Source organism: Panthera onca, chromosome D1, assembly GCF_046562875.1.
Source record: "Panthera onca isolate mPanOnc1 chromosome D1, mPanOnc1 haplotype 2, whole genome shotgun sequence".
In the NCBI taxonomy this organism is placed as follows: domain Eukaryota; kingdom Metazoa; phylum Chordata; class Mammalia; order Carnivora; family Felidae; genus Panthera; species Panthera onca.
The window spans coordinates 113,932,955-113,945,664 of NC_138348.1; the positions used below are offsets into that span (position 1 = coordinate 113,932,955).

Here is a 12,710-nt window from a genome sequence, read left to right on the forward strand (position 1 = left end):
AATGATAGAAAGGAAGCCGACTTTGCTCCCCTGTAATGAGGAGGAAAATTGGGAAAAGGACACACCTAGTGAGAAATTACCAGCCTGCTTGTCATGGTTTTTTGAAAGGTCAAGGATGTTGCCTCGCCCTGGCCTTGTGGTGAAACTTATTCACACTAATGTGTAAATGACTTATAAGAACATAAATTGCGAATCCTCAGCGGTGTTTGCACGTTACAACTGAAGACTCCCAGTGGGAACGTAGGGATTGATCGCATTCCTGCATTAGAAGAGAGGATGCTGGAACCTTCTAGAAATACGTAGGTCACCCCCTCTTCTTGATCTCAGTCTGCTTCCAAAAGTGGAGTTGAGCAACTCTCTGAGTTCTGTAGGTGAGAATAGCCTCTGTTGACTCATGTTTCTTTACTGTCTTCTGCTCCCTGGCTGCCTTTGCCTCAAGACCATCAGAAGGACTCAAGCAGTGACCTGGGGAGAACGCAAGCCAAGTGGAAAAGAGTTTCCTCTCTAATTTGGGCAGCTGCATGAAGATGTGGGAGAACAGGAAGCCGCAAATGCAAGTTTTGACCTCTTTTCCTCTCCTCAGACCAAAAGCGACCAGGAGTATGTGTGGCACATCCTTTCATTCATTTATAAAACGAACTTGATTGTGACTTTTGCATCATTCAGTCTTCGGGGAGCTTACAACTTGTAAGTCGAATGAGTCTCGTAGATCTCTGATTTGCCTTCTGTTACACAACAGAGTGCATTCTCAGGGTCCTCGACAGACAATGTTCACACGTGCGACGGACACTCGTCGAGGACCCGGCTTACTCACGAGACCCCACACACGGGCTGCTCCCTTCTGTGCAGGAGAGAATCTCGAAAGGCAACTGAATGACAGAGAGAAAGCAAAATCACTATGGGAATAACCTTGAATCTAGTGCAAGTGGAAGGCAAACCACTTACACATTTTCAGGGCTTAACAAGTATGAGTAATAAATTAGTTGCAACAAACTTAAAGAATGACGTTCAAATACGAGGTATGTCACCACTAAAAATCACTGCTCTGGATGGCAAGGGCAGTACTGAATACCTTCTGTGACGGGGATATTCTTGGCACTTTTCCTATATTTTTTTCATCCTGTCCCAGACCCCACAATGCTATTTGCTCAACGAATCCAGTGTTTTCCAACTGTAGCGTGCCTCAGAATCACCCAGGGGCTTGTGGAAACACAGACGGCCAGGCCCCGTTCCCAGACTCTCTGATTCAGCAAGGTGGCGTTTCCAGCAAGTTTCCGGGTGACATGGATGCTACTGGCCCAGGAGCCACACTTTGGGAATCACCGATGGAGTCATCCATTCATCCATTTGTTCAAAGCTTCCAGGTGCCTGGCCCCAAAGCAGAGAGATGAGTCAAACATTACTTTGTAGGACCTGATGTCCCCTGGGCACTCTGCAAAGGGCTTTCTCTTGACCTGGTTTACTCTTTTGTGACAATCTAACAAAGTAGATCTCACCCCCCCCCCCCCAATTAATAGCTGAAAATGCCACATAAAGAGATTGAGTAACTTGCTCCAAGTCATGTGGACAGGTGTCAGCCTGGGATTTGGGTCCACGCGTCCTGGATGCCAAGTGGCCATCAGACAGCACGCTGTGTGCTGTGCCTCTCCTAGAACACTGAGCTTACACCAGTACTGTCAATCTTCTGCAGATGGAAACAAACAAACCAAAGTTCAGAGAGGTTAGACAACATGCCCAAACTCACACAGCTAGGAAGTGTCTTAAGATTGCGTCTCACTTTGATGCCAAAGTGCTTTCTGCGCCAGGAAACCCATTTCTCCACGCCATCTCCAGACCAACATCTAAATCAGAGCCAGGAAAGAGAGTACGAGCCCAGGTAACCAGAGTGCACAGAGAACGGGTACTTCTGTCCAGTGTTCTGGTGAGCTAATATAGATCTCCTGCACCAACTTATTCAAGAGTTTTCAAACAGCTCAGTCTACTTTCCAGCCTACGTCAGCACAGTATAATGTAACGTTTCCTTGATGATTCAGGATCCTACATGCCCAGAACCGTCATCATGAACAGAGTTCGTTACTGAGAAATGTGGATGCAGAAGAGGCAGGTGACCAGGTCGAGTTTTGAGGGGCGGGGGGCAGAACTACTGAGGACAAATTAAACTGTGTCCGAATCACTGACTTCTTCTGTCATCAGAGTGGAAAAAGGCCCCCCTCGCTGAGGCCCATCAAATGTTTCCATTGAGTTGGGTTAAAATTAATCCAGTTTACCCCAATTTATGTAAGCAGCTGACAAACTTCATTCAATCCGACTGTCTTTCTCCTTTTGCGACTCGGTAAATCACAAAGAACGGAGCTTTCCCCGACTCCCGAGTCCCGGTGTGTTACCCCATCATCAGGGAGAGAAATGAGCTCTATAATTACCTTTTGAGACATGAGTCATCCTCGCTCCGAGGGCCCAGACCCGGTGGACGCTATAAAAGCCGCTCAAGGTCGAAGTGCAAAAGCGCAGTCTGCCTTCCCCGGGACTGATATAACTGCCGAGCCGCCCCAAGGAGATGAAGGTGCTCCCTGCGTCTGGCCTTGCTGTGCTCCTCGTCACGGCTCTGAAGTTCTCCACCGCAGCCCCCTCCCCACCTGCAGCCACCCCCAGGACCTCAAGAAACAACTACCACCTGGCACAGGTTTGTGAGTCTTTGCACGCTTTCCCCTTCCCGCCTCCACCCCGGGAAACCTGAAAGGGTGTAACGAGAAAACAAGGAAAAATCTGTTACTGTTCCGCAATCGTCTTGTGAGTCCAGTAGAGTCTAACGGATACCGCCTCCCATACGGCGAAGGTTGCTGTCTAGGGCGCGTTCGGGGTATGTGCTGCAGGGCTAAGCAAAGGGAGAGCTAGGTAGCTGGTGTCCCACAGAAATGAAGCGGCTCGCCAAAACGCATGCGATGCTGAAAGACACGGTGTTTGAGGGAAAACGTAGGAGGAAAACAGGGACAGAAAAATAAAAACCGAGGTGCAAGTTTTGTGCACTAGAGGTAGGTTGTGAACTTAGTGTTGGGTTTCCTGGCAGTCACCTCAAAAAGATTTCTTGTGTCCACATGCTAGAAAACGGCTCTTCCTTCAGGGAAAGCTGGATCAAAATCTAAAGTGAGCCGAGTTTTTCCTGGGCGTCTACTGCTCCTCGCTTGCGAGCCTTTCCTCTCTAAAGCGTACTCCCCGAGTACCTTATTTACACACGCTTTCTGTATTTTCTTCTTGGAAGACTTCTCTCAACTGGTTGGAGAGGATGTGATACAAATGATGCACGGTAGAATTTTTGCAATGATCATGTGACTCAAAGCGATTCATGTCTAGTTGCTTCCAAGTGGTTTTTGCATGTAACGGAAGGTGGTGATCTTCAACCTAAAGAAACATCCTAGGGGCACCTAGTCGGTGGGGCGTGCGACTCTTGAACTCGGGGCTGTGGGTTCGAGCCCCACGTTGTGGGTAGAGATTCCTTAAAGATAAAATCTTGGGGGGGAATAATCTGTAAGGATGGGACTCCCAACGTTAGTGACAGGTTTGCAAATAAGACGTGTCTGTGCGAAAGGCGCTCTTTCAACGGTCTGTCAAGTGATAGCACGTCCAGGATTCCCAGCCCTGCCTCCAGGTTGCTTTCCGACCCGCCAGGCTGCACCCCTACACCGTGCTGGTGGGGGCACTGAGGAAATGGTTTGCACACCCGCACCTGCGTGGCCTCACCGACTGTGTGGACCACTCGTGCCTTCTGATTAGTGAGCTAACTAGTCAATATTTTCACTCTCAGCCCTGCTTATGAACAGCATCGTGAATGCCAAGCACAGAGCAGTTACATTCAGCTTCGCGAGACGTGAACCCACCGTTACGTAAATTCATTTCAAGAGAACGTGTCTCAGAATTGCAGGGTCTATTTCAAATCATGTTTCACAAGTGCCGGCTGGCTTTGGGTCCCTTCTCCCCACATGTAATGTCCCCTCAGCACTCGTCATGCCACTTTGAGGAACCACAGAGTGTTTGTGGCCTCGGAAGGAGAGTCACGCAGAGGCCAGAATGGATCCGAGGGAGCCAAAGACCGTGATGGTAGCCCTGGTCCCGACAAACGAGGGTCATCAGGCCAAACAGTCCCTGGCCTTCTGTCTGCTTCTCGCCTACTGCTTCTGGACCACAATGGCGAGGTGTGGCAGAACCAAAAACGTTACCCATTGGCCCTTCGCAGAAGAAACCAGCTAACCCTGAGCCATGTATACAGGGAGAAGACCGGAAAGTCTCAGGAAAAGATATGCTTACAGTGGGTCTTGGGGAAGAGTGAAGTGGCCTTGGGATGCTGGGGATCCCTCACTTCTCCCTTTCAGAGGACCTTCAAACTAGGACGAGGGACCCAGTCAGCGCCTTCTTCTGCCTACATCAGGCCCCGTCACCAGCTAGGGGCAGAAACAAACCGTCACTCTTTAGCAGGCTAGAATGATCTGGGCAAGAGTCACCGGGGGGGCTCAGTCAAAGCAGCTGACTCTTGATGTCGGCTCAAGTCATGATCTCGTGGTTCGAGGGTTCAAGCCCTGCATCAAGCTCTTTGCTGATAGCACGGAGCCTGCTTGGGATTCTCTCTCTCTCTCTCTGCCCCTCCCCCGCTCACTCTCTGTATCTTTTTCAAATTAAATAGAAAGAAACTTTAAAAAAAAATGATCTGGGCAAACCTTTCAAGTGGATCCCAGTGACTAGAAAGAATTAATCCCCCCCCCCCCCCCACTTAGAGTTTATAGAAATAGAGCAGTCACTCCTTATTTCTTTGCACGGTTTCAGTTACCCACAGTCATTCATGGTGGGGAAATCGATGATCCTCCTTCTGACATATCAGAAGGTTCATCGGCAGCCTAACACCGCGTCACAGCGCCTACGTGGCTCACCGGCCATGTCACAGCGCCTACGCCATTCACCTCGCTGCATTTCGTCACCTTACATTATCACAAGAGTGTGAGTACAGATCAGTAAGATATTTAGAGAGAGAGAGAGCCCACACTCACATAATTTTTATGACACTATATCGTTGTAATTGTTCTTCGCTGTTATTAGTATCTGTTGTCAAGCTGTCACTGTGCCTAATTTATAAATCAAGCTTTCTCATAGGTATGCGCATGCAGGAAAACGTGTTTATATAGGGTTCAGATCTACCTGAAGCCTCGGGCCCCCACTGGGGGCTTGGGGACGTATCCCCTGTGGAGAGGGGGGACTTCTACACGTAACAGCTTCGGCAGCCTCACGATACAACAGATGAAATACTACAGAAGCATGCAGCGTAAGCTCATCTGTTCAACGATCACTTACTGACAGCTTACTGTGTGCTGTAGGCCAGGGTCTGTTCCGAGCACTCGAGAAACACCAGTGAACAAAACAAGTCAAATCCTTGGGCCTAGGGCACTTACGTGGGGACAGTGGGGATGGGGGAGGGGAGGGCGCTGGGAGATCAGCAAGTGGTCAGTCAACAAGCACCCAAGGTTATTTCAAAGTGATAGGTGATCCTGAGGGCGGAAGGAGTCTGGATGGTAGTGACTGGGGCAGCGGGGGACATTGTCGCTGAGTAGTCCCGGAAGGCTTCTGTGAGGAGGTGGCACTCAAGGTGAACCTGAACTCTAAGAAGGAGCCTGTCGCATGACTGTCTGGGGGTGAAGGAGCCTGGCCGCCACGCCAGGCTGGTGGCAGGAGCCGGGAGAGGGCACACAGCGGGACTGGCCTAGTCCCGTAGCCGTTGGCCAGCGGACCAGGGGGTGCCTGTGAACCGCGTCAGGATAATTAGCTTCCGCACGGCTCTCTTCTCCCCAGACCACTTGTTCAGAGACAACGGACGGTCTCTTGTGCCCGGAAACACCAGACCAGCAAAATTTCCAAATGCCAGATGCTTCCTGCAAACCCATGAGTCCGATAACCTGCACTTGAAAAAATGAACAAGGGTTTAGGTGACTTACTTGACACCCTCTCATAACTCTTTAAATTCTGCTTTGCTGATGAGCATAAAGGCTATGAAAATGATGGAACGATAAAATGCTTAGTCTCTTAAACCAAAGTTTTATTGTATTTTTGTTTGTCTTTTTAAAAATCAGTAATATCAATACAACACTTAAAACAACAACAGGTTGTTAAGTTGTCCTTAAAAATAATATGTTTCATTATCACATTATTATAAACTCATAATTAAAGAAAATAAAAAATTGAAATTGAAACCTTTCAAATACAGAATGTTAAATTCAGGTGATTTTAATACCACTTTACTTTCTGTGCATGAAGAGATACTCTAATTTTTATATTTGGTTCCTACCTTTATTACTGATTATTGTATCATAAGAAAATTTTTATTTTTATGCTGTTTTCCTAAACATCACCTTCAAGAGTTACACATATTCCAGAATATAAGTGAGTTATAACCTATTTAATTGGGCCCGTAGATTATATGCAACCTAGGAGTCCTCACACAGCATCAGAAGTCCTCACAATTCCTGTTCCATGGCTTAGCCACAACACAAGAAATGCTGAAGAAACCATATCTAGAACTTTTACCTTGTTTTGAAGCACACTTGACTCTGAGTTTTTTAAGTTCTTGATTCTCTAGAAGGATGCCAGGAAAGTGCACTGAACAAAGAGCTGGGGGCAGAGAGTGGACCTGGGCCACTGGCTTGCCAGGACTGACCCTCTAGGCCTCCATTATCTTATTCTTTCAAACACTGAAAGAGAAGCAGAGAGAGACCACCCAAGAGCCAACCTTAAAATTCTATAATTTTAACAACAGGGGAGGGGAAAAGGTGGGGAGCAAATAGGACACTTCCGGGGGTGCCGAAAATCCTTGACCAGGGCCAACCTCACCCAAGGGTTCGGATTAACACAAATGCAATTCTAAGTGCACATCTAAGTGCCTCCCCGAATGTTTTGACTCTGAAAAGATGTTAAACCTTGTCAATAACTTTGACAAGAAAGTTTCCAGAATGATTTAGGCCCTCGGGACATCTGATAATTCTTCAAAGAAGCAAATTTGCATATTTTACCTAGAGAAAAAGAGCCCAAATATTAACTGAACATCTCCTCTGAGCCTAGGACTGTGTTGAGTACTGTTTTAATACTGTTGTTTATGATCGGACTTAAACCTTTTGAGCTAAAGATCTAGCATCTTCTGCGTATTTATAAGAAAAAAAACATTGTATAAATTATATATGTTCACAGTAGAAAAATTATAAAACGGGGCCACTTGAGTGGCTCTGTTAAGTGTCCGACTCTTGGTTTTGGCTCAGGTCATGATCGCACGATTCGTGGGATCGAGCCCCATGTCAGGCTCTGCACTTACAGCACGGAGCCTGCTTAGGATTCTCTCTCTCCCTCTCCCCTGCTCCCTGGCTCTCTCTCTCTCAAAATGAAGAAACAATTTTTAAAAAGCAAAAACAAACAAGAAAAGAAATATTATACAACACAGATAATGAAAAAAGTCAATTCCATCACTAAGATAAAACCACTGCCCACCCCTTCATCTATATTTTTCAACACACTTTGCTGTGACTCAGGGCTGGGATTAGGATGAGCGAATGAGGCGGGATTGGACCTCGTCTTAGTTAAAATATTGATATTTTGTTCATCATGGAATTTTTGCATTAATTTTGGTTTTTAAATGTTGCACTCCGTATTATTTTTCTTGATGACTGAGTTTTTGGCCACCCCTCTCTTCCTCAGCCGAGTCCTGGCTTATGAGGATCTATCTGTGTGTGCATAAAATTCTGCACACATTTCTCTCCACAAACATGGCTTATCCTGTAAGAGTAGTTCTAAACCTCTTTCCAACTTTTTTTTTTAGTCTTTATTTATTTTTGAGAGAGAGACAGAGTGTGAGCAGGGGAGGAACAGAAAGAGAGAGGGAGACACAGAATCCGAACCAGGCCCCAGACTGCAAGCTGTCAGCACAGAGCCCGGTGCGGCACTCGAACCCACAAACCGTGAGATCATGACATGAGCCGAAGTCGGACGCTCCACCGACTGAGCCACCCAGGCGCCCCATCAACGTCTTTCCAACTTAATCCATCTTCCCTTCTATGACTGTATTTTGTAAACCAAAATTAGAACCCAGAGTGTAATACTCACACATAACCTAACATGGGAACAAAATATTTGAATTCAAAACTGTCTCAGAAAACATAGAGTGTCTGGTCTCCGGCACAGAGCTTACCCCTGGAAGAGCCTAATCTAGACTTAGCGTGAGCGTCGTGTTGTCACAGCATCAACCTGAGCCAAGAGGAATGGCTCGGAGAACCGTTATCTGCCAAAAAGATCAGAAAGAAGGACATAAAATACTTACTTATGATGGCCTACCCAGAGATGGAAATGAAACAAGATGGTCGCACCTTTGTTTCAGGGCTCGCCTGGGCTCCAGGGCTGGGGGCTCCAAGATAACCCCCTTCTTCTCCTCTTGGGTCTTTGCCTCATTAAGAATCTCACAAGGATGGGGCGCCTGGGTGGCTCCGACTGTTAAGCACCCGACTTCGGCTCAGGTCATGACAATCACAGTTTGTGAGTTCGAGCCCCGCGTCGGGCTCTGTGCTGACAGCTCAGAGCCTGGAGTCTGCTTCGGATTCTGTGTCTCCCTCTCTCTCTGCCCTTCCCCCGCTCATGCTCTGTCTCTCTCTGTCTCTCAAAAATAAATAAACATTAAAAAAAAGAAGAAGAAGAATCTCACAAGGAATCACCACCAGGAAAGACGGGGCGGGAGGTCTGGTCGACCCCACAGAGAGCAGACAGAGCATGTATCCCAAACAAGTGAGCGTGTCTTACTCGTTTTAATCTTCTCCTTAACAATTACAGTCTGGGGCGCCTGGGTGGCTCAGTTGGTTGAGTGTCCAACTTTGGCTCAGGTCATGATCTCACAGCGCGTGAGTTCGAGCCCCGTGTCAGGCTCTGTGCTGACAGCTCGGAGCCTGGAGCCTGTTTCAGATTCTGTGTCTCCCTCTCTCTCTCTGACCCTCCCCCACTCATGCTCTGTCTCTCTCTCTCTCAAAAATAAATAAACATTAAAAAAAAAAAAAAAACAAGTACAGTCTGCATTCACAGCAGGAAACCTTGGGATATAGGAAAGGATAAAAAATAAGTTGCCACCCTTGGTATTACAACCCAGGGGTAAACAAGATTGATATTCAGATATATTTCTTTCCGTTATTTATGTCACTCGTGCTCATTATAAGTTATATGCATGTAGTAACTATTAATATGTCAATCGATATCAATTTTCAAAGTTAATTTGCACATTAACCTTCTGTTACTATACATATATAACAAACATGAGTATAATATGTACACGTATATATGGTTTGGTTTGTTTTGGGAATTACGATTATAATCTGTATAAAGACTTCACCTAGGCTTTGCTCAGTATATTGTCATTATACTGAGTGCATTACTCCATGCCACTAAATATTTTTCAAAAATGTGATCTTAGAGAACTACTATTGCTTCACATGAATATATAAAAATATAGCCAACAAAACCCCTATTGTTAGACATTAAGGTTGCTTTCAGTGTTTTAGTATTCACATATATAAATGTGTAGATAAAGGAGAAATCATATACATAATTTACACGGAATCTAAAGTAACGCGATACGTAAATATTCATAGGCAGTAAATAAATACCTCATGCCTAAAATGTAAATATAAAATTTTGCATCTAATGCAACACACACTGAAATCTTCAGCTGCTCGGGGTCTCCCTGCAATAAGGTGGGTCGTTGAAATCCTGGACCAGCGTCCAACTCCGGTCCTGCATTTACATGATGCCATCTCACTCCACCCAGGAGTTCTAGAAGAGTTTTGAATGATAAATGTAGAGGTTTTAAGCTTTAATGTGCAAATAAAATACTTTAAGGCTAATTTTACTTGCGGGGGCGGGGGGGGGGGGGGGGGGGGGGTCGTTGGCGGTGTGGGAAACAGAGACAGTCCTGGAAGGCTGGCCCCGGAGAACAGGTTCACGGACCTAACAATGAAAAGCCACTGGAGAAACAGATTGTCTGACGTTGTGTAGGATGTCAGGTTGGACTGCAAGGCCTCTGTGTGTAGAAACACATTGATCGTGCATAATGTTTGATGAAAACATGACACCAATAGCCACCTCCCAGAGAATAGTCTTGGATTTTGCCAATTGGGTGGAGATTTCAATGACAAACGATCCCTGGGGAAAATGTTCACATTATTTCCTTCTATTGTTATTTCCTCTTGAAGTTTATTTATTTACCTTGAGAGAGAGAGCGTGAGTCCGGGAGGGGCAGAGACAGAGGGAGAGAGAGGAGAGAGAGAGAGAAAGAGAGAGAGAGAGAACCCCAAGCAGGTTCCACACTATTAGTGCAAAACCTAATGGGGGGCTCGAACTCAGGAACTGTGAGATCATGACCTGAGCCAAGATCAAGAGTCGGACGCTTAACGGACTGAGCCACCCAGGAGCCTCTATGTTTTCCTCTTAAAATAATTAGTCCTTATAGGAAAAGTATGAAAGATAAGTGGGTAAAAGGAGAAAATCTCCAATCCCAGCTACGCAAACGTAATTAATATTAGTAATGCGGCATACGTCCATCAAAGCTTTATCCATGAGAATGTACCTAATTCTTTTCAAGGCGGGAGCACGCCCTCCACACTGCATGTCGCTTGTGGAGAAACGGTCCCCTCCTAACCTGAGCACGAGTCTCTCCCGGAGACGGTGCACAGACGTGTCTGCCTGCCTGTCTGTTCCAGGCCTATCTTGACAAGTATTACACCAGGAAGGGAGGCCACCAGCTCGGTGAGATGGCCGCGCGAGGAGCCAGTTCCCTGGTCAAGAAGATCAAGGAGCTGCAAGCCTTCTTCGGCCTCCGAGTCACGGGCAAGTTGGACCGGTCCACGATGGACGTGATCAAGAGGCCCCGATGCGGAGTTCCCGACGTGGCAAACTACCGCCTCTTCCCAGGTGAACCCAAGTGGAAAAAAAATACTTTGACCTACAGGTAATGAGATGGAGTCCTTCCAGGTCAGAGAGAAGCACCCCTCTTCTCCTGTCTGTGCTTTCTGTCTTTTCTTTCCTTTCCTTTTCCTTTTCCTTTATTTTTTCTTTTCTTTCCTTTCCTTTTCTCTTGCCTTTTCCTTTCCTTTCCTTTTCCTTTTCTTTTTTTCTTTTCTTTTCCTTTATTTTTCTTTCCTTTTCTTTTCCTTTCTTTTCTTTTCTTTCCTTTTCTCTTTTCTTTCCTTTTTTCTTCCCTTTTCTTTTCTCTTTTCTTTCCTTTTCTCTTTTCTTTTCTTTCCTTTTATTTTTTTCATTCCTTTCCTTTCCCTTTTCTTTTCTTTTCCTTTCTTTCTTTTCCTTCTTTTCCTTTTCTTTCCTTTTCTTTTTTCTTTTCCTTTTCTTTCCCTTTTCTTTTCTTTCCTTTCTTTTATTTCCTTTTATTTTTTTCTTTTCCTTTTCTTTTCTCTTTTCTTCCCTTTCCTTTTCTCTTTTCTTTTTTCTTTTCTTTTCCTTTCCTTTTCTCTTTTCTTTTCCTTTTCCTTCCCTTCTCTTCCCTTCTCTTCTCTTCTCATTTTGAAACATCTTCCTTCTGATCTGTATAAAATCGTGGCTCATCACAATCCTAAGGAAGACTTTTTAGGGCTGATCTTAGTCACAGTGAAGGATTTACTATAAAATATGACCTCAGGATTATCGTGATGACTGGCCATTTTAGACATTACAATAATTTTATCGGTAAGAGACAACACACTTGTCTTTGAAGAAGAATAATCTAATCTAGGATTAATAACCTGATGGTACCAACCAGTTTTCTTAAAACAGTTTCCTCAATCAGAGGGAAGCAATAAAACTCACCTGTTAAAAAGTAACTTTTTATCAACTGCAAAAATAATTTATTGATGGTTTACTAAGTGCCTACTATAGGCATTCAGTTTTGGAGATACAGAGATGACTAGACCACCTTCCCAATCTCAGGGAACTCACAGTCCTTTGGGGGAGACACAAAAACAAACAGACCATTGTGGCTGCAGGTCTAGCAGAGAACTCTGGGAGCAGCTGCTGGGAGCACAGGGACCCAGGTCGGGGGGACAGCAGACCTCCTTCCTGGGGGGCCCCTCCACCCTAGGGTGGCTCAGAGGCAGGCAGATACCGCTGCCCACCTGGGCCCGCACCTGCCAGACAGAGGGGGGATCTGGGCCCTCACCTGCATTTTTGCCCAGGCCTCACCAACGGTGAGGATTTCCCAAGTGCGAGAGGAGTCGTGACAGACAGGGGCGCGCAGTGGGGCGGCCCGGTGGGCAGGTGCCCAGGGCAGCAGAGAGCCAGGCCCGGCTTGGAGCCAGACTTTGTTCTTAGGACCAGCACATTTAGTCGATGCCTGGGGATGGGGCAAGGCCGGACTGTTAAAACAGTCCCCACAGGGCTCACAGAAGCCCCTGACGCTCTGAGGAGTTTTACACCCTGTAAGCCAGGTGCTAAACACAGCGATTTTTTTTTAAGTTTATTTATTTATTTATTTTGAGAGAGAGAGAGAGAGAGAGAGAGAGAGAGAGAGAGAGAGAGAGAATCCCAAGCAAACTCCACACCATCGGTATGGAGCCCGATGTGGGACTCAAATTCATGGAACCATGAGATCATGACCTGAACCAAAATCAAGAGTCAGACACTTAACTGACTGAGCCACCCAGGTGACCCAAAACACAGCCATT

At 46.1% G+C, this 12,710-nt stretch overlaps 1 protein-coding gene across 1 annotated transcript in view; it reads left to right on the forward strand.

The window, feature by feature from the left end:
* The first annotated feature begins 2,453 nt into the window (after positions 1 to 2,453).
* MMP20 (matrix metallopeptidase 20) overlaps positions 2,454 to 12,710 on the forward strand; it is a 51,228-nt gene continuing 40,971 nt past the window's right edge. Inside the window, exons 1-2 of the mRNA XM_060607770.3 lie at positions 2,454 to 2,680; positions 10,758 to 11,005. Coding sequence (XP_060463753.1) covers positions 2,555 to 2,680; positions 10,758 to 11,005 — 374 coding nt within the window. The 5' untranslated portion in view covers positions 2,454 to 2,554. The remainder of the gene's footprint in view (positions 2,681 to 10,757; positions 11,006 to 12,710) is intronic.